General features: G+C 42.3%; 3 protein-coding genes across 5 annotated transcripts in view; 2 read left to right on the top strand and 1 right to left on the bottom strand.

The window, feature by feature from the left end:
- Positions 1-150: 150 nt before the first annotated feature.
- On the top strand, positions 151-5,902 carry LOC119694052 (blastoderm-specific protein 25D). The gene is given in 6 exon segments (XM_048624478.1): positions 151-975; positions 977-2,138; positions 2,233-2,555; positions 3,502-4,156; positions 5,111-5,213; positions 5,720-5,902. Coding segments are annotated over 6 exon segments (2,754 nt in total). The 5' UTR covers positions 151-625; the 3' UTR covers positions 5,881-5,902.
- A 4,480-nt stretch (positions 5,903-10,382) lies between these two features.
- On the bottom strand, positions 10,383-24,247 carry LOC119694051. 3 transcript variants are annotated; one of them, XM_048624719.1, is made up of 11 exons: positions 23,878-24,247; positions 22,954-23,123; positions 22,627-22,727; positions 20,946-21,148; positions 15,087-15,195; positions 14,616-14,676; positions 14,444-14,532; positions 14,014-14,120; positions 13,497-13,730; positions 12,898-13,033; positions 10,383-11,993 (listed from the first exon to the last, which is right to left on the bottom strand). In XM_048624719.1, the coding sequence occupies exons 1-11, from the start codon at positions 24,115-24,117 to the stop codon at positions 11,863-11,865; spliced, it is 1,581 nt and encodes a 526-aa protein (XP_048480676.1). In that variant the 5' UTR covers positions 24,118-24,247; the 3' UTR covers positions 10,383-11,862. The 3 variants fall into 3 exon arrangements, with proteins under 3 accessions (XP_048480676.1, XP_048480677.1, XP_048480678.1); XM_048624720.1 differs by having other exon boundaries at positions 13,497-13,727; XM_048624721.1 differs by having other exon boundaries at positions 22,633-22,727.
- Positions 24,175-25,914, top strand: part of LOC105388995 (protein phosphatase 1 regulatory subunit 14B) — a 24,313-nt gene continuing 22,573 nt past the window's right edge. Inside the window, exon 1 of the mRNA XM_038119134.2 lies at positions 24,175-24,287. Coding sequence (XP_037975062.2) covers positions 24,261-24,287 — 27 coding nt within the window. The 5' untranslated portion in view covers positions 24,175-24,260. The remainder of the gene's footprint in view (positions 24,288-25,914) is intronic.

Genomic DNA, 25,914 nt, shown 5'->3' with positions numbered 1-25,914 from the left:
TAATTTTAGAAATTATCATTTAGGTATAGAATTTATGCATTTATCATTTCGTTATATTATTTATTTGAAATATAACATGAGATAGATAACACGATATTATTGGTACAGTGCGTACATTGAAACGATTTAATAATAACAGTTTGTAAAGCATCATAAAGCAAGTATTAAGTTTCAGTAACCTTGCGTAATTAATATAATAGTTTTATCCTTCCGCAAGATAACTTCATTTGAAAATAAGATATCTTGAAATGTATGATTATTTAGGTATAATATGAGTTATAGTTTTTCGTAATTAACTTAAAACGTACGTAAGTACTTATTACTTCCATGCTTAAAACAATATATAAAATAGCTTTGTAAATGCTGTCCCTCTCGTCAGTTCGTTTGTCATGTTCATGACATTTGACATTGACAGTCAACAAATCATCGAATGGAATGTCAACCAAAAAGTGTCAAAATCTACTTTTTATTTTGTCAATTTTAATTTTATTTACGATTTACCTTTTTAAAATTCTCTAAAACCCCATATTTGTCGATTTGAATAGTAAATTTTCCATATATTTATCAAGTAAATGTCCAAGACTCGGATATAACTCGTGCTTCTAATGGAACCGCATCGCCAGCAATGGATAGAACGTCTATGGATCACTACGAAAAACAGCTGTACTCCGTGTTCAAAACATTCGACGTAGATAACGAGGAAGCCCTAGACAAGTCTGCCGTGCTCGAACTGTGTGATACTTTGCAGTTGGAGGACCGCGGCGCCGCGCTCGCGGACTCGCTGTTCGAGCGGCCACACGAGCGCGTCACCTTCACGCAGTTCCGCAACGGGCTGCTGAGCGTGCTCGGGGGCTCCCCGGCGCCCCCCGCGACCCCCGCCCCCGCCGCGCCCGCCAGCGACGACGACTCGTCCGGCCGCGAGGTGGCGCCCAAGCTGGTGGTCGGCGCCAAGCGCTACGGGCGGCGTTCCCGGCCGTCGTCCGCGTCGCCGTCCCCCGCGCCCCCCCGCGCGCCGCCCGCGCCCCGCGTCCCCGCCGCCCGCGCTGCTACCCGCGCGCCGTCTGGCCCCCGCCGCCGCCGCCGCGCTGTGCGCCGACCTGCACATGGACGGGCTGGACCCCGCGCTCGTGCAGCGCATCTTCGACGACGCCGGCGCGCCCGACCTCTCCGTCGCGGAGTTCTTCGAGCGGCTCAACTCGGCCCTGAGCGAGACCCTCGCGGCGGGGGACGCGGGGGGTGCGGAGGCCGAGCCGGAGCTCAGCGCCGAGGCCGTGTGCGGCGCCTGGGAGCGCGGGGGCGTGCCCGCGGCGCCCCGCCTGCTGCGCGACCTGGGCTTCACCGCGCCCGCGCTGGCGCCCGCCGAGCTGCAGAGCGCGCTGGACGCGGCGCTGGCGGCCCCCCCGCCCCCCGGCGCCCCCCCCGACCCGCGCGCGCCGCTGCTGCACGCCGCGCTGGCGCTGCAGCGGCTGCGGCTGGCGGCGGCGGAGGCGGCGGGCGATGCGGCGCGCGCGGAGGCGGGCACGCTGCGCGCGGCGCTGGCGGCGGCGGACCGGCGCGCCGCGTGCCTGGCGCGCGACGTGGACGACGACCACGCGCGCATCGAGGCGTCGCTGCAGGCGCGCGTGCGGGCGCTGGAGGCGCGGCGCGGGGACGAGGCGCGCGCGCACGAGCAGGCGCTGGCGGCGGAGCGCGCGCGGGGGGACGCGGCGCGGGCCGCCCTGCAGGCGAGCGAGGCGCGCGCGGCGGCGGAGGGCGCGCGGGCGCGGGGGGAGGCGGCCGAGCTGCGCGCGCGCGCGGAGGAGGAGGCGCGGCGCGCGGCGGCGGCGGAGCGGCGGGCGGCGGCGCTGGCGGCGGCGAGGGACGCGCTGGCGGGGGAGCTGCGCGCGCGGGGCGAGGCGCCGCCGCCGCCGCCCGCCGGCCCCGACCCCGCGCTGGCCGCCGCGCTGGACCAGCTGCGGCTCGAGAACAAGCAGCTGCGCGACCGCACGGACGAGCTGGTGGCCGAGCTGGAGGCGGCGGCGCGCGGCGCGGGGGCGGCTGCGGGCGCGGGGGACGCGGGCGGCGCCAGCTGGCGGGAGGAGGTCGGCGCGCCGGAACACTCGCTCGCCTCGCTACTGTCTGCACCGTCATGCACCGACGTGAGTTGGACAATTTTTCCCCTATACTAGCCTACACTTTATACCAAATTAATTGACAAATAATAATTATGATAAATGTTTTGTAATTTGGCAGGAATGCGACCAGTCGTTCATGAGCCTGGATCACAAGGTGTTCGGGCAGCTGGAGTGCGTGCGGCGGCTGCAGCGCGCTTTGGACGGGGCGGGCGCGGCGGCGGCGGCGGCGGGCTGCGACTCCTGCGCCGCTCTACAAGGCATCATCGCGACCATCCAGGAGCGGGTACTGGAGCTCACGGGCGGCCCAGACGCGACCGAAGCCGTGGACGCTGCAGTACAGACTGAAGGGAATGATGAAGAGGTGGAGAAGTTGCAGAAGAAGTTGGCCGAAGCTCAACAGAGCCATGAGGAGGAAAAGCTAAAGCTTTCCAATTTAGTGAAGTGAGTGTTGGTTGTCTATATAGTCATGTTAGTGAGGGACCTAGGAGTCTACATTGATAGCAAGCTTTTATTTGACAGTCACATTAAGATTATCACTGATAAAGCCTATCGTATGCTAGGATTTGTTTTGCGCATGAGCAGAGAATTTAAACATACCTCAACCTTGATTCTTTTATATAATGCCTTAGTGAGGTCCATTCTGGAGTATGCGTCTATAGTATGGAGCCCACAATATAATGTTTATAAGAATATGATTTAAAGAATCCAATCAAAATTTATTAAACATTTATGTTGGCGCAAATACAAAAATACTGAGGATGTTGTAGATTTGCCTCTACTTGAGAAACGTCGAACAGAGCGAGACCAAGTATTCCTGTACAAATTATTGCACAATGCCTTAGATACGCCTTATCTTTTGGAAAATATAAGTATTCGTTGTCCTAGAATTAGCAATAGACATAGATCCTTGTTCCATGTACCTCATCGAAGTACAAACTATGCTGCCAACATGTTTCTTTTGAGATCCTGTCGCCAATACAATAGTAATTTCGTAGATGTAGATTTGTTCCACCTCTCTTTCTGCCAGTTCAAAAAATGTATAAAAACAGCACTAACTGATTTGTAACCTTCTCATGTTTGTCATTATTTTTTATGTGTAATTTTTGTTCATTTGTTATTTTTCATTTTTAATGTTTTTGTTTTTGTTCACCAAATACTTTTAATGAGTGTTTTGAATCTGAGGAAACTTTGTTGGCATGAGTGTTAAATTTAATCCTTATTCTAATTATTATTATTTTAAGCTGTTTGTTTCCCGAATAAATAAAACTAAAAAAACTAAAACTATGTTCTAGTACCTTCCAAAATTTCAATAGTTCACAATTTTTATTAAAAGTTAAGTGAAGTTGGCTATGTCTATTTAACTTGGAATTTTCTTGCAATTTTCCAGAGACTTGGAATCAAGTTTGGACGCATTGAAGTTGGAATACGACAAGTGCGAAGAGTACTGGAGCGGCAAGTTGGACGAGGAGCGGGACCTACACGCCGAGGAGCAGCGCGCGAGCGACGAGCGGCTGTCCGACCTCGTGGACAAGATCTCCGAGTACGAGCAGCAGTTCGCCCCCGCCCCCGCCCCCGCCCCCGGTAGCCCCTCAGGCAGGCTGCCCACCATCGACGAGAGCTACAGCCTCGAGCTGCAGTTCAACGACCTACAAGACGAATTCGACAAATACAAACAAGACACGGAAGAACAATTGAAGGCGAAAACGGAAGAGATTGAAAAGCTAAAGGAAAAGATTAAAATGTTAGAGGAGCGACCCGTTGTGAACGGAAGTAATAGACCGAGTCCGATCGACTACTTGTGGAGTCAGGGCACGATCCACAGTCCTCAAGGCAGGACGGAGAAGGCAGTGCGGAACTACCAGAACCCAGCGTTCATGCAGCCGGAGGTGCGGAGCTCGTCGGACAGTGACCGGGAGCGGCCCGGGCTGAGTCCCATCCGCAGGCCGATGACCCAGCGGAGTGCCTCAGCTGGGACACTCCGGGACGAGCCACAGGTGTTGCACTGCTCCGAGCTGGAGGGACAACTGAGGCAACAGGCTCAGGTGAGAATAATATTTATTTATATTAATACTAATTTAAATGAAGTGTACGAGCTCATGCAGAAATTAAAGTGCTGTCTGAGACTTTTTAATCTATAACAACTGAAAAATTAAAATAGATAATAATAGAAATAAATATACAATGCTATAATAATAGAATATACAAAGATTAGGACATGATAGAGCTTATCAAAACCTCAAAAGGCCAGCACTAGAGCACTACAATTATGCACCTAATTTTCCCAGCCATATACCTACACTAGAAGTAACATAGTTAACATACAAACATAATAACAATATTTATCTATTCGCTTTGCTTGACTGACGCCCCCGCAATAAGTAAAGCACGCTGAACATGTGACGTTATTACGTGAGTCGGAAGATTTACTATCAACCGCTGATCCAATATAGGTGATAATGTCGTTAGCCATCACGCGATGTCTAAAAAAACGGCCGCATTTATCACTTTAGCAAGTTTAGCACATTGTAGATAACTTTGAAATGGCGGAGAGAAGTTTGTAAATAAATTACGTTCATCAGAAAAAAATATATTTATACGATGAATAAAAACGTTTGACTTTGGTGTGTCTTTGCTGCATTGGATGATCTCTGATAGATTTTCTGCGCTAAAAAGCGTTTCCCTTGGGAATTGCGGGATAAACAGTAAAGTATATAAATGGAACTGACGGTGTGGCGTGTACAGTAAGCTCTGCCTAGTTTTGGGGGATGCCCGAGCCCGTGTCTAATATTTAAGACAACATTTATTAATTAAGTACACTAATGTTATAAAATTTAATGTATGTAAATGTGTATGTTTGCAATTCCTTCACGCTAAAACTACTGAACACCTATAATAGGCTTTTACAACGAAATTATAATTTTATATTGCTCTTCATTTAATTAGTTTAAGCTGTTGGTGCTCCAATTTAATCAATAAAATATAATATCTGTTTCCAGATGGTGCAGCGCAACCCGTGCGCGTGCGGGGCTCTGGAGGCGCGCTGCCGGCAGCTGGCGGCCGCGCTGCGCCACCGCCAGCTGTGCCTCGATGCCGTGCAGCGTGAGTACAACCCTTTACCACATATATTATGAGCAGTGAGCACCTATACTGAGGGTGCTTGTACACGGTGCAAGTATCTTGCGCATGTTGAGGCACTTGCGCGGGTTATAGGTATGCATCGTAAAAACATATGCTTGGAAAACTCGAACAAATAGCTTGCGTATATTACTCGCGCGTGTAACCCTCATCTTTACTTGCTCCAGCTACATGCACCCTGATGACCGATTGGTGTAGTGGTTAGTGAACCTGACTGCTATGTCGAAGGTCCTGGGTTCGATTCCCGGCCGGGAAGATATTTGTTTAAAGACAGATATTTTTACTTGTGTCTTGCGTGTTAATGTTATGTATCTATCTATGTATATTTGTGTAGATCTTTGATTATAATAATAATAAAGCTTTTCGACACCCATATAACAGGTGCTGCCTGGTTTGGGGTCATCCGACCATCTATGAGACGTTCCTACATATTTATTTATTATTTATCTATCTAAATCTGCGACCCACAGAAGCAGCGCGCACAGAAGGCTGCGCTCTACGGGCCCGCGTGGCGGCGGCGGAGGCGGCGGCGGCGCGGCTGCACGCGCGCCTCGCCAGCGCAGACCTGCTGGTCAAGGAGCTGTACGTCGAGAACTGCCAGCTCAGCCAGCACCAGACCAGGTTGTTGTGACGGGAGGTGTATGTGTGACGTCATAGGACAGGCTACTGGGACCCGGGGTGCGAGTGTGACTTCACGGTGGGATCGAGTTGTGGGTATGAAGAATTTGAGATTTGTTAACGAGCTATATGTGGAGACCTGAAAGTGCTTCAGTACAAATCCACCCTTGCCGATAGCTAAAGCGAACGATTTTTGGCGACACTAGCGACACTACGACTGACGGTGGAACTACTCACTGAACTACTTATAACTGTCACCTTTTGCACCATCGGCATCGGAAGCCATTATTCGCTCGTCTTCGCTTGCGTCTAGGGCGGATTTTTTCACTGAATTGCTTAGCTTAGAAATGGCCGAGTTTGACGTCACGGAAAGGAAACGATTGTGAATATGAAGTCATAATTTAATATGTAGATAATCTTTTAAGAGGGGTAGTAACGAACAATGTGGCACTGTCGATTTAGACATTCACAATGGTTTTAGGACCTGCATAAGGTAAATATTGAGATTGTTTTTAATGATTTTGCGTCGAAGACAAACGTTACTTAGCATTTGGTTCAGTTGAAATCGTACTAAAGACTAAGGTTTAAAAGTAGTTCGTATTCACATAGTCATTTTAAAGATTTATTTCCAGTTAAGTGGTTAATCCGACGATAAAATATTTAAATATGACGAAATGGTTGGCAGCGAATCTGCACTCGACTGACACGACCTAAAAACCAATTCTTATGAAAAAAAAATACAATTATTTTATGATTTATTTACTTAGGTCACTGAGACAGACGACATTTTGCGTTATTTATAATAATGATGAAGATTCTGGATTAGATAAGATTATGTTTATGACAATGAAACGCCTTTAAGTTTAAGCATTTATCGTGTTTTACAATTACTGAGACTCCACTATCTTCCCTTTGTTTTGAATGTTGTCATAATTGTTGATTACTTGTGGTGCCATTGAACTATTTGCCATGCCAAGACCACCATGTCTTGGTATTTAAAGTCTGTTTTTAATCTCAGATGCTAAATTGATAGATTCTGAACGGTTTATCAACAGTCGATTGTACCGCCAATAGAACGATAAGTCACTTATTCGCGGAACAATCGACTGTTGATGAACCGTTCAGAATCTGTCAAGTTAGTGTATGAGATGAAAAAACAGACTTTAGTTGAATTCCAGCCCTCTTTGCTCACCAGCTCAGATTAACAATATTCAAACTTCGTTGTTTGTTCGTATACTGTAATCTGCTACTTATTTATGTCGAATGTCTATGAAAATTAACAATTTGACACCGCACTGGTTAAATCTAATGATAAATTTGCCTTATACATAATTTATACGATACCATATTATTTACTTGCAAAATATATTATTATACAATTTGTGTACATTATAATTCCATATATACTGTAACTCATAAATACATATAAATCATTTAACATATCGTTATTTTTACTTAATTTAGTGTAAGTAAATTGTAACAAAATGCCTACTAAGTGACTGAATTTCTAAATGGAATTGAAATCTAGTGAATTATTGATTTTAAAATATTTTTATCTTGCGAATTGAGGTAGACTGATACTTACTTGATATCTATTTTTTTTCTCTAAATATTACAATTTCAACATAAACTATCTTGAAAATTATCGTGAATCAATCGCTCGAATCGTAAGAGTCAAATTTATATGCTACTGCTAATAAATCCGCCACAAAATATTTTTAACAGCTTTAAACCGTATGCAAATTCAATATCATAAATTTTGCCCCGTATAGTAGGTAAGTTTTACACGTATCTTGCAAACTTATGACGAATGTACTGCCAAAGAAAGGTAAAGTCTGCTTTAAAACATTCTAAATATTACACGCTTTAACAGTCCTTAGATAGGAATAATGAATTTGACATGATAAATAATGAATTTTATCAGTGATCACCTGCAAGAAAACGTTAAGCCCAAGTATTGCAAACTTTGCATCGGGCTCCCGAGTAGGGGTGCCTTGCACCAAATATTTAAATGAAATTAAATCTCTTGATGTCCTGCTCAGTCAGTATACTGTCAAAGCACGAGAGCAATAGATTTAGGTAATTACGTATTGTTTGGTGGAAGTCACCCTGTATTTCGGAAATACCTAACTAAAAAGTGCCTTTAAATATGTATAATTACTTTTATTAAGTACTCAACCCCCTCATGTTTATGGTTCCTGATTTATTTGATTATTCAATAATATATTATCGATAGTTTAAACTACATAGTCCCTGAAATAAGCGTCAGTGTCCCTTCTCCACTACTTCGTTATGAATAGCGCGAAATATTAACGTTAACGATATTGATTCAGTCACAAATTAAACGTAATTGTTAAAAACATATTAATAATAATTGAGATAATTATATTACCTAAGTATTGATTATATTCTTATCATGCAGGAACGTCCAATCAAATTGTTTTTCATAAGTTCAACTAGTTATAAAACAATATTTCTTATAAAAACTACCTTATACTTATTTTATTGTTAATAGGTTCATTCATTAATACTGATACTGTAGCTAGTGGCTCAAGTATATTATGTATCCCAATATGCTTATAAAACATTTATTTATTTATTTATTTATTTAACATGTAACTATGTACTAATTTTGCTTCATTCCAATACAAAATATAGACATATTTTATAATCATTATTTTGCACGGTTATACCTTGTTTCACGGGGAAAGACATCTGACAGGACTCTTATTACATTTGAATAAGGGAAGTTTTTGATTGTATCAGCTGTCTTTCCTCGTGAAAAAAGGTATAGTGGCTAGGTGTTCAGCACAGAAATTTGTTAAAGAATCTAGTGATCCAGCCATTAGATGGCAGCATTTGAAACATGTTGATAAACCAATCAGCACGCCCCTTATCACAAATGTGATAAATTATGTTATTGGTGCTTCAAACTTGACAGTGCTGACATCTAGTGAGTTGAAGAAGTAACGAGTTAGCGTTGATCTATAAAGTTAAATAAAACGAATAGATAATTGTGTTGTGTAAAGATCAATTTTGGGGAACTGTACGTTCTTGTAGAAAAAAACTGAATGTCTGAGATATTAAATCATTACTTATATCTATGTTAATTCATTGGAAGCTGAAAAGAGTGGACAAATTATATTTCCTAGAATAATTCTCGACAGTTTAGGTACTAATACAGTTGTTATAAAAAAAATCACAACTTCTCTTACTTATGTAACCAAAGATGTTGAGTTGAGTTTCCTTCCGAAAGTTTATTATTGAACATTTAAATAAAAACTTCATAGTGTGCCTATACTTATACTTATTGCTTTTTGAAAACGAATTTTATGACGGAGCTGATTGCAAACCAGTGATTTTGATTATATGATGATATATAAAATGAATGATGATAAATAATACTTACGAAATACATATTATACTTTTACGTGAATAATTATAATTAATATTACTCAGTGTGATTTATGAAACTTCCTTCTTACAACCATGAGTGTTATTCCTATATATTATTTACTCTTTCCTTAAATCTGTTTCACTTTTTTAAAATCTTTTAATAGTCTATTATAACTAATTATAACCATATAAATGACATTGTTAGGTTTACAAATTAATATGAATGTAGAGGCAATGCCTTCAATGTGTACATAGATAATCATTCGCGAATTTTACATGTAATGTACGGTGGCCTGCGCCTAAAAGTATACAGGCGGAGTTTTTAAAATAGCGATCCCTGATGATGAAGGGACCAGCTACATCTGTTATAAATCCGGGGACGTGTTGTGTGTGATGTGTGTAGCAGTGGTGTTTATGTGGATGTGCTTGAGCAGCATGTGAGCTTGAGATCGCTATTTTAAAAACTCCGCCTGTATACTTTTAGGCGCAGGCCACCGTACCTACCTATGTACTGTAAGAGTGGGCCTATGAAAATGGGTCAGCACTAAATATGTTGTGATCCTGTTGATTTGTGAATTTAGCCCCCGTAGCTAGTCCTAAGCAAATTGTTGTTCGACCGAGCCCGCATTTTGTCTACAGGGTGTTGCAAAAATGGCTGCTGCAATAAGAAATGCTTCACATAAGTAATAGGTACGTAATTAAGAATCACTTTCATTCTGAGAATATCTTAAGTGATCCCTTTTTACATTAAAATACCCATTTAGTAGCATCCTCTATAATGTCTTTTATTGAACTTACTAACTAATTATGTTTGCTTTTAATAATCAGAATCGCTTCAGCTGTTTTTCATATTCTAAGCTTTGTAGGATTTGTACGACAAACCAAGAAATCATGTCATTGTATTCCACATAATATTCTATTAGCAAACGTTTAGATTACGTAATATCTAAGGCGAATAAATATTGTATAATTTAATTATTGAAGCTCTATAAGTTTGGCAAACTGCAGGCTCGGTTTTGGTATATGTTTACGTTTATTGTCAGTGAATAACATTATGAAATGATTAATAAAGAGTTGAAAGTATTAACTTCTTTTGTTTTATAAAGAAAACTCCAAATATAACAGAAATAAAAGTTTATTTTCTTACCGATTTAAAGATAGCAGATATACATAATATGAATTATTATTAAGTATATATTACATAAGTCTCGGTAGGTACTTTCTAATGTATTGGGAAAGATAAGACAAAAGATTTAGTGACAAAAACAAAAGTAAGTTCTGCCTAGCTTGTTACTTATAAAACCGGCAGCATATCGGTTAAAGGTTTTCAATTATCTTTCACAATATTGTGTACCTACATACCGATCCAATCTTGTACAATAAGGTTTTTTAATACTTGACTACGATATTTTCTGTAACATTGTCATTTGCATATAAAATTTAACATTTAATTGATACTAATTTTACCTACGTATCTATTAGCTAACTAGTTGATGATCAAATTTAAACAAGTAAATCAATGTAAATTATGATTTTTACAATTCAGGTACTTTACATTTGCTTAAATAAATTATGATTATAGAAATAGGAAAATGTACCAAGGTAAGTACCCTTAGACGGGCATGGTTATTCAAATTACTTCATTGATGAAAACAAGGTGACATTACAAACATTAATTATCCTGTGGCCTATTGAGGGTTAACACTGGGGGATATAAGGTGTATTTATTGGGGAATATGACATAACAATAAAGCATTCGTTTAATTAATACTAAGTAATTCATAAAATATATTGATTGTGGTTAATATTTTAAGTAGATACGTGCTTATTTTTTAACCACAACGGCCGCGGATGTCACTATATCGACAGCGACACACAAACACATACAACGTGGTAGGCATTAAACCTTGAAACATTTTATTTCAAACAGTAGGCTGGCAAACCCTGAGAACTTGTTAATCCAAGCATCCATAGCCTACCTCCAACCAAATCATATTGGACCTTCTCATATATGTAGGTACCTAACGCATTTTGAATAGAATAATACGCAGCTTGGGGTAATGTCTTCATTTCTTCAACACCAGTCTTTGGTTCATAATTAGTAGTTAGCGACATGCCACAGGCACATCGATCTAGCGTGTAACAACATAGAACCTTTATAAGTACCTACGTCCTTTATCTTCCATAAAATCATGCAGGTTGCCTAAGGTATTTTGTAATAAATAAAGTACCATTCATGATAGATAACAATAACAGGTTAAAAGGAGGAAGAAACTGCTCTAATTAGAGATGGCGAATTGCTTTGTTTCATACTAATTTTGGAGATCCAATATTACAAAATATATTTCACTTTATAACGCCTCTGAATAAAGAAACAATATGAAAATGGCGGTCGGACTTGCTATCTCACTCTAATCGTAGTTCTGTCTATACTCTTTCCTACTCCCACATCCGCATTTCCACATTGCTTTTTCATTCACTCGGCCATCTGACACTTTGATTGACACTCCCAAAGATACCTCTCCTCCTCTGTTCTTCACCGTCAACAGACGTATAATTAGGACTCCTCAGTGGCCTACAGTCCTAGTGGCGCCTAGGACTATAGGTACATGCCGTTGACCAGGTAATCGGCGTCGTGGGCGAATGGCGACTTGCCGCGGCGCAGGCGGCGGCGCGCCGACCGGGCGCGGCACGCCAGCATCACCCCCATCACTGAGGTCATGAGGATACCTGGGGACACAGTTTGTTGTTGTAATTGAAGGTCATTGTGGTAAATGTAAATGTGGTAAATGTGGTAAAGCTTTAATAACTATATCCAAGTCGTTCCCTCATGTAGAACTATACCGGGTGGCCCAAAGAGTGACGTCCAAAAGAAAAAAAAATGTTTCCTTAGGTCAAGGGGGAGTCAAATCACCCCCATGTATGTTCAGCGATTTTTAGTAGTTTAGGAGTTATCAATGTTTTTACAAATTTTGTAAGAAAAATTACCTCAGTGGATTAATTATTTTTTATATTTTTTTTGGATAACTTTGACTTGCTCGATCGTAAAATAACTAACTTACATTTACAGCTAGGAAGCTAAAACTTTTTTGGTTAAAAAACAATTTAAGAGGATGCCACAAAAATAAAAAAAAATTAAAAAAAGTTTTCATGGGGGTGATTTGGCTACCCCTTGATCTAAACTATCTATAGAATCAAAATGTTTCCTTTGGACGTCACTCTTTGGGCCACTCTGTATATCAAGTCATCAGCATTCCAGTCTCGTATCTTAGCTACAGGGATGATGATGACACCACGATCGGACGACGAAAAACCCTAGTCTAGCTCTTTTATTAGTCACGATAAAAAGAAAACCAGTTTAGCAAATGCTGATAGTTAGGTACGGTCTGGGGCAAAGGAATCTGACCCTTCCCACCAGCATTATCACTGACAGTGGTCAGATTTCTTTGCAGTCCACTGTACTCTAGCAACCCCAAATTAAGAATAGATTAGGTGGTCTACCCTAGTCTGGGAAATGGTTCAAGCTTAGGAAGGCAGGTTAGACCAAGGTGATATGCACAAAGGTTCTACTCGAGAAAGCCAGGTGCATGGTGCTTACACCCCCACAGATAAAATAACAGAATAGGTGGTCTACCTAGTACAAGCAACATAACGGCGGCGGGCGGGTGTTCGCTGAGCCCGTCGTGGTCGTCCATGGCGGTGAAGTGCTGGTGCGCGGGCTCCGGCCTCTTGGTGGCCTGGACTGGCGCCGGCTTGCTGGCTGGTGCCGGCTGAGGGTAACAATGATGGGGTGGTTATCATTAAATGAGAGATATATGTAAGAAGAAGCGGTCAGTGCTGGGGTAAACAACTTCCAGAGTGGAGGTCATTATGAACAGGCTAACGTAGCGCGTGGCACACTCCTTCGGCCCGCTGCAACTACAACGTCGACCTTACAAAACAAACTCAGGCGCTGAGATAAAGATGTCAGTTTTTTTAGGAAGAGGGTGAGAAGCGTGGAAGCCGTATGTATGTAGCAGTGACTGAATTCCTACTGATGATGATTATATTTTATGATGAAGTAGGTATCTATACTTTATCATGTTAAAAGGTTTTTTAATTTTTGTGTTTTTCATTACGGATGGCTATGCGAGGTTCGGACTGCCTGCTATGCACAGGTAGGTAAGATAAAGAGTATTTATCTTACCTACCTTGCTGTCTTTATTAAAGACACCTAACTAAGAGGAAATTTACCTGAGCTTTCAACTCCTTCTTCTTAGTAGTGCTTTCAATCACAGTGGTCTTCTCCACCTTGATGTCTTCCAGATCAGCGGGCGCCGCGCGCTCGGTGGCGACCTCTGGCTGGGTCTGCTTCGACATCAGGTCGAAGCCCTTCTTGGGACTGTCCCGCAACGTGTGCTGCTGGTTGGAGTAGACCCCCACCGTCTCCGGCATCGTCTTTGGAGGCAAGTAGACTGGCATTTCCTGCTGAAAGAAGATTAGAGTATTATTAAGTACAACTCCGTTCTTTATTTTCACTTATTTCAGCTAATCCAGCTGATAATGCTGCTTATGTGTCTTTTTATCCTGATTTAACCTACAACCAAGCTTTATGATGGCTGTAACATACCTAGTGCCTAAAGCGTGTATATTTTCAGAAGAGCATTCTCCAGCTATGCATAGGTAACTAGGCACACTGTCTTTGACCAGCAGCATTGCGATATGTTGAAGAAGCAGATGATTATTCTTCTAACCTAATGCCTCCACTTACCGGTTCAGGTCTGGGCTGCGGCACGGGCCAGGCGCGGCGCGGGTCCGCCTCCGGCCAGTCGTAGCGCGGGTACTGCCCGCCCCAGCCGCCCACCATGTTCTCCATGCCTGGAGAAGAGCAAAGATTCCCTTGCAGTGAATCACGGGTGACAGAAAAGAAGAAGACGCGAAAGTAGCCCCCCTTCCTCTTTCTTTTATTCACTATCAATAATTGGTCTATGTAAATAACATTACGGAGAGAGTAAGAGGTAGTTAGTAGGATACCCTGGTACGCCTGTACCTGAATGTGAGATGGTAGCTCACTGATGATCTTAGAGATGTAGCCGGTATTAGTTGGAAGAGGAAGGCTAGACAGACCGCTGTGGCACTCATACGGCCAATGTGGACGATTTACGACGTAGATAGTTATGTAATATAATGTGTATGGTTACCTGGGGCTGGTTGGTTCCAGGGAGTGCGTCTCTGCCACGGAGTTTCAAACGCGGGGTACTGGCCCATCATTCCTCCTGACATCACGTTACTGGACAAAGGAAATTACAGGTTAATGATGTAGAATTATCAAATAACGGTGGGGAAATGATGGAATATTGTTTTATAACTTACGTCTCTGGTTCCTGGAGAAGTCCTCCCTTATGACTGAAGATATGTGAGCCTGTAGCTGGTTCTGTAAGAGTAGAAAACTGTGATGTCAGCTCTGTCAACACATATTGATTGCTTCTGCCTTACAGGTATACTTTCGTGCATCATCGTTTTAGAACACATTCCTCCATATTATAAAGTCCACCTACCCCCTCTACCACTACGCGACTGCGACGCCAGCCTTGGTCGCATATATTTGACGAGTCAACGACGCGTCGAGGACTTGTTTTTATAGGCGTTCATTGCGTCGCTTGAGAGTCGCGTAGTGGGAGAAGGAGAGGAAGTGGAGCAGATTTAGGTATTTTTGCTTATATCCGCGCCGTAAATCTCTACGACACGGGCAAGCTCGGAATGCACCTGTAGAGGTACATTTTTGATCTTATTTATTTATTGATGACATTTTAGAGGTAGGTACATAATGTGATGTACTTTTACCATTGGCAGTAAACCGGTGCGGGGGCTGCGCCTGCGCCAGGCGGTGCGGCCAGCGCTCGCCGACCGGGCTCTCCGCCAGGCTGTTGCTCACTGGAGGATCCACTGGCTCCTGCAAAATAATATATTTCTGTAAGGGTCAGCAATAGGTAATCGAGGGTTGGCATTGTCATAGAATTATGTAGTAAATGATGCTCTACAGCCTTGAAAAAAATCACACCGGTAGTCGAAGAGTCTAGCTAGGTGCTGAATCATTCGAATTTAAGTAAATGCTTATGGATAACTGTAAATTAAATTCAGAATATGACGAAAAACCACTCCCGTATTGTAACAACTGTGTCGTAATCATCAAGAATTTTCATATGATTCTTATCAAATTATAAAGTTAAAGGCTTGGACTAGGCGCTAAATACCTTGTTTTTTAATAAACATACACTTATTTTGTGTAAATTAATCCCAAACTTGAGCAATTTTTTTCCCTCAAATCTTCATACAAATATCTATGGCGGCTTTCAGTGTTATAAAATCATAAACACAAGTGACGTTTGACTCAGTTGGCCGCTGGCCTCCAAAGAAAGAAGGGTCACGTCGGTTTAGGCAGCACTGACAGCTCGCGATCTTATCGTGTACAGATACAAAATCACTGCACATTGGTTGTCATTGCACTTTTTCAACTTTTATGACACCAACATAATTTGATTTGAAATTGAGGAAGCATAATTCTTCCAGTATATTCAATACATTAAATTAAATTTGATAGTGTGCAATATTCTCGTGACATTACAGTCTCGTAAAGGTCTGATGAGGAGCAGGAATATAGCGAATGGATCTAAGTGATGACAATACCCACGAACATTAGGTTAGGGATCAAAAATACAGTCTCTTGGTGCTGGTTGAGGTATGGCCTCGTGAGGATCTGATGAGGGCAGTAACACGGTGGTGGCTCAATTTTATTTCATAGATGTTAATAGCTAAAAGCATCGAGTTTGGGCAGTTTGGGTATGTTTTTCAGAGAGAGAGAAAGAGATTTTATTTTTCCTCTGGATGTGTTAGGTTTACTGGGTTTACTAAGTTCATTCTGTTAATGGCATCAAGTTGTTAACGTAACGGCACCAGTAATGGACACCTTAAGGATTTTTTACAAATGATTTGGAAGTTAATCGCTCAGTTTTTGAGTTAGAATATTGAAAGTTGGTATGAATCGTAGGAATATCTTGCTGTTTAAGATGAATGTACACTAGCTCGATTTGAACGATTAGTACTTCAGGAAATTGTATATTTGTGAAATATGTCCTAAAACCACAGTAATGGACACCCAAACTCCAGTTATGGACACCCAATGTTGGACAGTGATTTTTTATTGGATAAAAGTATAAAATATGATTTTATGCTTATATTATTATAATTATAACTATGATTAGTAATCATAACCGTTTACACAAACAGGCTTGGTCGCCAGTTACACTGTGGGAGCTATCAAAGACGGCTAATTTAACTTTCTAAAAAAAAAGTTTTTACGGAAACACTAAAATTTCCAATTCATAACATTATAAATCCTGTCCTCCTGCATTTTATTCATTTTCTTTGTATCATTATGTTCCCCCAGTGGGGCAGAGGGCAAACACAACAGTTTTCTATCGCATACTGTTGACATCAGCCAGCTTTGCATCGGACCACGTGATTCAAACTTCCCACATCTCCGTCCGATCGAGCGCCGCCAGGTCTATTTAGCGGCCTTGCTTACGCTTACCCTGCTGATTCCATTCGAGAGCCAGTCTCAGGATTTTGTTTTAGTCTCTACGCAGGGTATGGCTATTCCAACTTCATTTGCGGCGTTTTGTCTGTGAACCAAAAGGATCTTCATGGCAGCTTTTCCTCAGATCTATGTTGGAGATCATCTCGGGCCAGAAAATCTTCCACAGGAGACAGCGTTTACTGAAGACCTGCAGCTTCTGTGTACCTATGTATCTTTGTGATCTACCAGGTGTCGCAAGCGTATAACAGTACCGACATTAGTATCGTTGGTGATACATATCTTTCACTCTCTCAACAACACTCTCGTCTCAACTTCTTGCGTTCCTAAAATCCTCTTGTCATATCATCTGGGTTATCCAGGTTTTGCATTTACACCAGCCAGAAAATGCTTTTAATTTAAGTCTTTTCTTTTCACAAACTTTTATCTCACTTCCCTTTTTTCTACTAAAATTTTGCTTTCAATTCCTTCCCCTTTTAAAATCCCTTCTTTTCAAATTCTCATGATATTCTTACCAAGCTTAACTGTTCTATTCGTCACACGATCACTGACTATTTCTATTCTCTGTGGGGCTGTAAGTACCTGCACCTGGCTCTCTCGAATGAAACCTTTGTGCTTGTACCCCTAGGTCTAAACTGCCTTCCTAAGCTAAGGGAAATAGTCCATTCCCACTATGGTGGTCCACTGCGGATTGGTGGGTTCACATATTTAGATGTGCTAACTACTACTATCATATTACTAGTTTTATTTCAATTAGGTACATTCTGCTTCTGTGAGCGTGTTTTTCTACAACAGCAACAGTCGCGTGAAGACTTGGATTTTCATATGCATCTTGGATCAATACTTGTTCTGGAACACTAGAAATAGATGTAGGGGTTCCCCCTACACTATGTTTGTGTCTCCATAACGCATGGCTGCAGTGGCCATCATGTACATCCATAATAGCATCTCCCATTTGCTTGGGCGTATATACGTTTTTCTAAGGCAATATGAAAAATCCAGTGATGGACACCCAATTATGGACACCTGTACAATACTGGTATCCTTCATTTTATTCATGTTTTACAAAAACTACCAATATAATTATGAAATTCTAAAGACAATGAAATAAGAAAATTCAACATTACCTTAAAACATTATTTTCGACACCTGTCCATAACTGGATTTACTGAAAATTTGCAAACCAGTAATGAACACCCCCCTCTGAAATCATTTCTATAAACGTAAGCTCTCCTATTCTTTTATAAATATGTGCGTAATTCAGTATAGTTTCCATAAAATCACAGCAATTTGATATACCTAAAATAAAACGAAATCACCGACCAAAATCTACACTTAAGTCCTTAACGAATTCCTTAACAAATCTCGGTTTCATTTGTGAACCCCCATCAAATGAACTTTTTTGCCTCACAATTTTGAATCAAAATGGATGACATAAGTAACTTGTCTATATAACAAGGAGGGATGTCTAGGCTTTGAAACTAAGGTGTTGCAATTTTCGTTAAACTATGCATACTCTTATTTTAAACAAAATAAGTTTGTAAGTGTCCATTACTGGTTCCATGTCCATTACTGGTGCCGTTACGTTATGTGTTCATAAGTAATAATTATTTATTAACAAAATGCTGTTGGTTCTCCACGAAAATGTAAAAATAAAATAAATAAAAATAAATTCGTAACGTAAAATTGTCAATGACGGAATTTCTTCTATAGACAGTAGCCACAAAAAAAACAAACGATAGATAGCGTGACTTGAAGATAAAGATACATTTATTCGACACATAGACAGCAACAACAAAAAAAATACAGATTTAAAGAAAACAAACACATACTTATACAAAACAACAAAGAAAAAAAAGGATACACATCAAAATAACTGGAAAAAATATAAGCCCCAATTTACTTGTGTGGGACAGGGAGTACCATAATATTTTTTTTGGGTTACTCCCCATCTATGTGAAATATCAGCTTGATATCTTTACCCGTTTCTGAGAAAAAGGGCGGTGACAGACGGACAACAAAGAGATCCTATAACGGTTGCTTTTTTTCTTTTGACGTTAGAAACCCTAAAATTAATTAAAAATATTATGCTGCTACCAAAAAATATTACTTACTTACAGGTATTGAAGAAGCGGTATATAGTACTAAACAAATTATAAACAAACAAAAAACCCGACTGCACGCTAAAAATATGAAAACAAGTCCCAATGTTAATGGAAAGTATCGTAGGCGGGGACCAGCAGAGGGTTCACCATTTAGCTGAATGTTACTTAGAAAACGGCCTTGAGTGGCGGTCAAGTTGGTCCCCGCCTGCGATACTTTCCATTAACATTGGGACTTGTTTTCATGTTTTTAGCGTACAGTCGGGTTTTTCGTTTGTTTATAATTGTATTTTTTTATTTGTAACTTTTTAGTTGTTTTTATTTTATGAAATTTTACGTCAGTAGTTCATGATCATTTTTTATTTCAATAATTTTGATGTTGTTATTTAAATACCTTCAATATGCATATTTTTATAATGTGAAAATCAAGCCCTTTCATTTGATACCTTACACGGCAAAGTTGAATTATTATTTTTTCGATCATCACGTTATGTCCTCTAGAGGGCGCTATGTACATTTTAATAGAACGTCACATAGCCTATAACCATCGCGCCATCAATACGCTAGAAGCGTATTGATGGCGCGATGATTGATTACAATACCTCATACATCAAAATCTATCAAGCCGTTTAGGCTACAGGAGGGAACAAAGAAACAGACAAACATACATACATACAATCAAAAAACATTACCCTCCTCTTTCGGCATTCCGGTAAAAAGGAGTAAGACAGGGGGTCATTCTGAACTTTTGCTCTACGAGTTTTGGAAATTAACTTTGTTGGACATGTGACTTTTTACCATGGAAAACGAATATTTTTTTTCGCGAATTTGCAAATCTCGTAGAACAAAAGTTGTTCAGAATGACCCCTTGAGTCATCCCCTTTTGGCTTAGTATAGCCCTTTTGCGACACTATGTATTTACTTTGCTTTGTCGTCGGGGTTCAGTTGGCTGGAGGATGCCCGAAACTTATTATCTACACTTTAATACTTGTAGTTACCTTTCTACAAGTAAATACCACATTTGTTTGAGAAAGCTAATCGGGTTCCGAGTATAGAGTAAAGTGGCACCCCTATTAATTTCTACTCTTTCCTGGTGCCTACCAGTGTAAGTAAGAATTATACTTACTTACCCTAAAATCACCCAAAATGTACTTGAACATAATTGTCAATAAAGTTGGCGAGTAAAAGTTTATCGACCCACTGTGCAAACTTACATGTGTGCGTGTCACTGCGTGTGCTGTGAGAAGAGCATTGAAAACCCAAAATTGGCGCGGCACGTCACCCTGTACGGGCCCTTAATGATATCGTTATTGGACACAGATCGTTCTGGGACTGGCAACTAATCCAACTGGCTAATCCTTTCACCACGATGACAATACTATAGTACTGTAAGTCACATACGCCAAGACGCAGTAAGTAAACAGACTGTTGACTGGGTGACCATAAAATCTTGCAACAAACCAACCGGCACAGCTTTCAGCGTCGGCGGCAGCGGTGTGGTGGTAGTCGACGGCGGCGCTACATCCAGCGGCGGGGTGGAGGGGCAGCCCAGCTCCGGAGCCTCATCGCTGCCGTCGGCGCACTGCGGCACGGGACTGGCAACTCACCCGACTTGCTTATCCTTTCACCACGATGACAACACTACAGTACTGTAAGCCACAGATACGCTAAGAAGACAGACGCAGTAAGTCGGCCCACTGTTGTCTGGAAGACCATAAAATCTAGCAACAAACCAACCGGCACAGCTTTCAGCGTCGGCGGCAGCGCTGTGGTGGTAGACGGGGCTACATCCAGCGGTGGCGCCGACGGACAGCCCAGCTCCGGAGCCTCGTCGCTGCTGTCGGCGAACTGCGGCACGGGACTGACAACTCATCCGACTGGCTATAACCCTTTCACCACGTCCACGGTGACAACGCTATAGTACTGTCGTAAGTCACCTATATTCTAAGAAGAGGCCGTAAGTAAATAGACTGTTGACTGGTCCATAAAATCTTGCAACAAACAAACCGGCACAGCTTTCAGCGTCGGCGGCGGCGGTGTGGTGGTAGTCGACGGTGGCGCCAGGTCCAGCGGCGGGGCGGAGGGACAGCCCAGCTCCGGAGCCTCGTCGCTGCCGTCGGCGCACTGCGGCACGCCGTCGCAGGCGTTGTAGACCGCGATGCACTCGCCGCCCGTGTGGCACTCGAACTGGTAGCGGCTGCAGCGCCGCACTAGAAGGGAGGGCGGTCATAATATAGGGTGTTGCAACAAGGATATACTAAGTCGAAAGGTGGTGACTCCCTATAACCTTATAGCCTTTTTGACACATAGCGTATACATATATAGCGAGGGATGCGGGGGTTTTAAGCTAGTTAGACAAAGACCTAGACAGTGATCCAGTCAATAGGTTTGTAGGTAAGTATACCTACCTAGTGAAACAAATATACTTATTGCAATATGGATGGAATCACAGCCGGTCCATATTGTAGTATTTGCTTCACTACACCCTACCTACGCTATGACTTACCTGGATTTTTATATAAAACGAAATGTGATATATAAGGTCCTTCACCTAATATGCCTTTGATGGGTACTTATGCTTATTATGTCTTTAATTTTAAAGATAGGTATGTTTTTCAAGCTAAGCAAATAGTTGCCTTTGTTCCGTGTGAGTGTGACTAAGTAACAGGGAATCTCCTTTCTTGCCGTCTCCAAATTGAAGGTAGCCATTTAAGGAACTCAGCGGTAATGAAATAATGAGGGTCCATAAAGTTTAACGGCAACGAAGACAATAAATCTTGCGGATTGCTTGTTTCTTTTTCACAGTTCAACGATTCCGTTGTGAGCTTGTGAGTTAATAGAGGGAATAAAGGGCGATGCGGGCCTAATCGATGTCGGTGGCGTGTGAATTACGAATTGAATTGAAAACAGTTGGTCGCCGGATTAATCTCTTGTAGTAATAATGATCGACAGACCACACGCAGTTCTATTGATGCTTCCGGCCGGTCATCTTTCATAGGATTGGCTTTTATATTTTATTTCATACAATATGATATGGGGTCCTAAGTAGGTATACTCCACCATCATTTTGATGATTTCAGATTCCAAATTGGTTTTCGCAAAGTTTCCAACATTAATAAATTGTAAGTACAAAAGATATCGTATATAGGCTCTAATCGGCACCGCTGAAGTAGATTCAGGTATTCCTAAGGAACGGGCCCAGATATCTTTATTTATTTATTTATTTAATACTTTATTGCACAAATATGAGAAATAAGTGTACAAAAGGTGGACTTATCTTTACCTACTTAACACTTTATAGCCTTTGGATCTTTCTTTTCTAGAGCCAAGAAACAATCAATTTTTACAGGATTTGTACTTAATAATTATATCCCATTCCACGAGGAAAGACATCTGACAGAACCCTTATTACATAAGGGTAGTTTTTGTAAAATGGGATATAAGAAGGCCTCAATAACTGTCGGACGTTCTTCCTGAGCACAGACCAAAGACTCTTGACTTGACCAATAATGGTGTGAGGATTGCAGGGTCAGTGGTATAGCCTCTAGAGACCGTACTCGTACGATGACAAAATGAGGAGACCCACGACACGACAGGGTTCAGACAAAGCAGGAGTTTGCAGCCGCCGAAAACTGAAAGTTAATTTTTTTTAGGAGGGTAGAACAAGGGGTAAGTAAGTATGCCTTACCCTTACCGGGTGTTTGCGGGGGTTTGGGCGCCGGCGGGGGGCGCGGGGCGGGGGCGGTTACCGTGGTCGTGGTGCTCCGCGCTGTAGTTGTTGTTGCCACTCTGAAATTAACACAAATAGGGGCTGGTTAAACACGTTTCCGTAGTAAACGTTTACAGTGTAAACTGATCCTGCAGCTCGGCCAGGCGCCGGCTGACGGCCACCCCCTCCCCCCCTCCCCTCCCCTCCCCTACCTGAGGCTGGCCAGCTGCTGCTCGTGGCTCGCCAGCGTCTCCTGATCCTGCAGCTCGACCCCCCCCCTTCCCTCCCTCCCCCCCTCCCCCCTACCTGAGGCTGGCCAGCTGCTGCTCGTGACTGGCCAAGGTCTCCTGATCCTGCAACTCAGCCAGGCGCCGGCTGACGGCCAGCACGCCGCTGCTGAAGTTGCCGTGGGCGGTGAACTTGCAGCGGAAGTCCTCTGGAGGACCGCAAGTGAAGAGGTAGCAGCTGCCTGGGCTCTGGAAGGGATGGTGTTGGGGTTGGTTGAACGGTATATTGAACACTTGATTATGATTATAAAGTAGGTCGATGCGACGTCTAAGTAAATGCAAACTAATGCCTAGATGTTAACTCTAACACAGGGTGAGGTTTTGATGTGTCTTTAGCAGAGATAGTGGTTTACTTGTCTGACGTCTTTAGTTTTAATCCTTGTATGTTCAATATGAAAGGACTGGACTGGATGCCTGATTAGTAAAATACAATCATGTTCATATATTATACAGTTTTATTAGTAAGCTAGATAGGGTGGTAGGTACTGATATTGATTGAATAACAGAAGCATTGATAACGGTTATTAAATGGCATACTTTAGGTTAGAGGCTTATTACCTATCTATAGCATACTTACTTATAAGTTATAGGGTAGACTAAATGCATAATTGGTAACAGCACGAAAAAAAAAAATTGACTTGCTGAAAACACAGTCCTTCCAATTACTTGTTATTTAAAGCTTAAATAGTTACCTAATCCGATGTTGGTATTACCATTTGCTAGTGCTCCATAAAGTAAAATATCTTCCGCCACATCGGTCATTACAAAACACAATTTACACTTGCTAGACGGAAAAGATAAGTACCTTAATAAATATACCAAAGTATGTACATAGTTACACCATCATAACACATAACCTACTTTAACACCCTCCAAACACCGATAACCCTTTAGCCTCCCTCACACTCACAGCCTCTCAACCACCAGCTACACAAACACCAACCTTCTCCTCAAACACGAACACATCGCAGTTGTCGGTCTCGCAGCAGAGGCGCAGGCACTCGGCGCGCGCGCCCACGTCCAGCTCCGACAGGTACCTCGCCCCCATCTCCCGCGACTCCTCCGTCCTGATGATCTTGTCTCGCTGCACGTCGAAGCGCGACGCGCAGGCCGCAGGGTCCAGCTCCCGCGCGCGCGCCAGCGCCGCCAGCAGACACACCCACAGAGCCGACGACCGCATCATCAGACGACACCTGGGCACTGCCGCGCGAGCCCCCAATCGATGCCCGGGGTCCCACCACGCATGCGCGCGCCGCCCCGCGTCATTGGCCCGCCCGGCGCCTCCGGCAGTCTTATCGCGGCCCTCGCGTGTCACCAGCTGTCGACATGTCAATGTTCTTCAAATTCCGTAACGTGAGTTGAACCTTTATTACTTAATTAATAGATTCTGGCTGGTGTTGATTGGGGCTTGATGTGTGAAGGGTGAAAACTGTGAGTTCTAACAGCTTGACTTATGTACCTACTACCTAATAGAGTAATAGATAAGGGGTGCTATTGTAAACTTCGGGTTCCCAAAGGTAAACGGGTTAATTACGGTAAGTAATTTTTCACGAATTTGTAAGTGACAAGGGATTCGTCCCCAGCAACAGCCCACATCACGTGATGCTTTGTGTTGTGGTCCGGGCCCGTCCGGGGTCAGGATGCGACAGGGACAGTGCCCGGGCTGGCCTGGGTCGCTCCATTCCATACGTCTGATCTCCACGCCCGCGCCCGTCACCTCACGTCCCCGGTCAACGACTTCTCAGTACACCCGACCTTAACGTTGGGGAGTTGATATTTATTTATTAGTTAGGGAAAAGTTCTATTTTATTTAGGTAAGTACTTACCTACATCTTTATCAAAATTAACTAGGTACATATAAGTAAGTAACATATCTTTCAACTTCAACTTCACTTCAAACTTGGTATGGGTATCAAGGTAATACCTAAGTGTAATAAGCAACTTAATAAGTATATGCCTAAGTAGGTACTTAAGCATACCTGTATAGCTATCCTGAACCTGAAATATAGCAATCAGTGCTAGTGCTAAATAGGCTTAAGTACAGAGGTTTAATAGCTCTGTGTTGCAAATATGATAAGTAGTATAAACCTACTTGTATTTTGCAATTTTATCGAACGTTGAGCCTGACAACAAATACCGTTGGTATTTTTGTAAATAATGGACCTATCTACCTACGTAACTAAGTATACTCGGAGTATCTGTAACTTAATTAGCTCCAGATAAAGCATAACTTCTCTTCTGAAGCATGAGGACAAAATCTGTGTTTAAACAAATATTTAAATGACCCAGCCAGCATATCAGTCACACCACACCACATCAGAGATACTATACTCGTACTATTAATCTCTACGCCATCCAGCCATCGCACACTCAGATTATTAAATTTATTCTTATATAGGTACTTACTTACTTAATATCTACAAAATTCGTATAAAAAACCTACACAAGGAAATCAGATTTTCTCTATCCCAGATATCCGTAATACTTATTCCTATCCTGAATGGGAAAAAGATAATCAAAGTTGATTTGATTCCGCTGAGAATAGGTTGGTTTGTCCTTGTTGCTTAGACAAGTTGACACAACGCAAACAAAATAACACGGAGATAGCTAAATGAAATATCTAATTAGAAGATGTAGGTATTATGGGACTACTGGGAATCAGTGGGATAAATCCTTAGGTAGAACTTGTTTTTGGTAATTATATTTTCTATAAGTTCGACCCCTAAACGCCCTTTTTAACTCCAATGATGGTGATGTTCCGAGAACCACAGCCTGCAATCTTCTGCCCCAGGCCGCTGTTGAATCATGCCATCAATCAATCATGTTATTCTTCTGTTTATAAAAATTTGGTAAATACACGATTTTATAAATTACTTATTAGAAGTGGCCATCACTAGTTAATGTTGAGAACGTCCTGAAAAGTTAGATTTTGAAACATTGTCTCAACCGTTATCTAGTAACTTGTGTTGTCTAAGACTTG

The sequence above is a fragment of the Plutella xylostella genome, chromosome 12, assembly GCF_932276165.1.
Source record: "Plutella xylostella chromosome 12, ilPluXylo3.1, whole genome shotgun sequence".
Lineage (NCBI taxonomy): Eukaryota > Metazoa > Arthropoda > Insecta > Lepidoptera > Plutellidae > Plutella > Plutella xylostella.
This window is presented reverse-complemented; position numbering and strand designations above follow the sequence as displayed.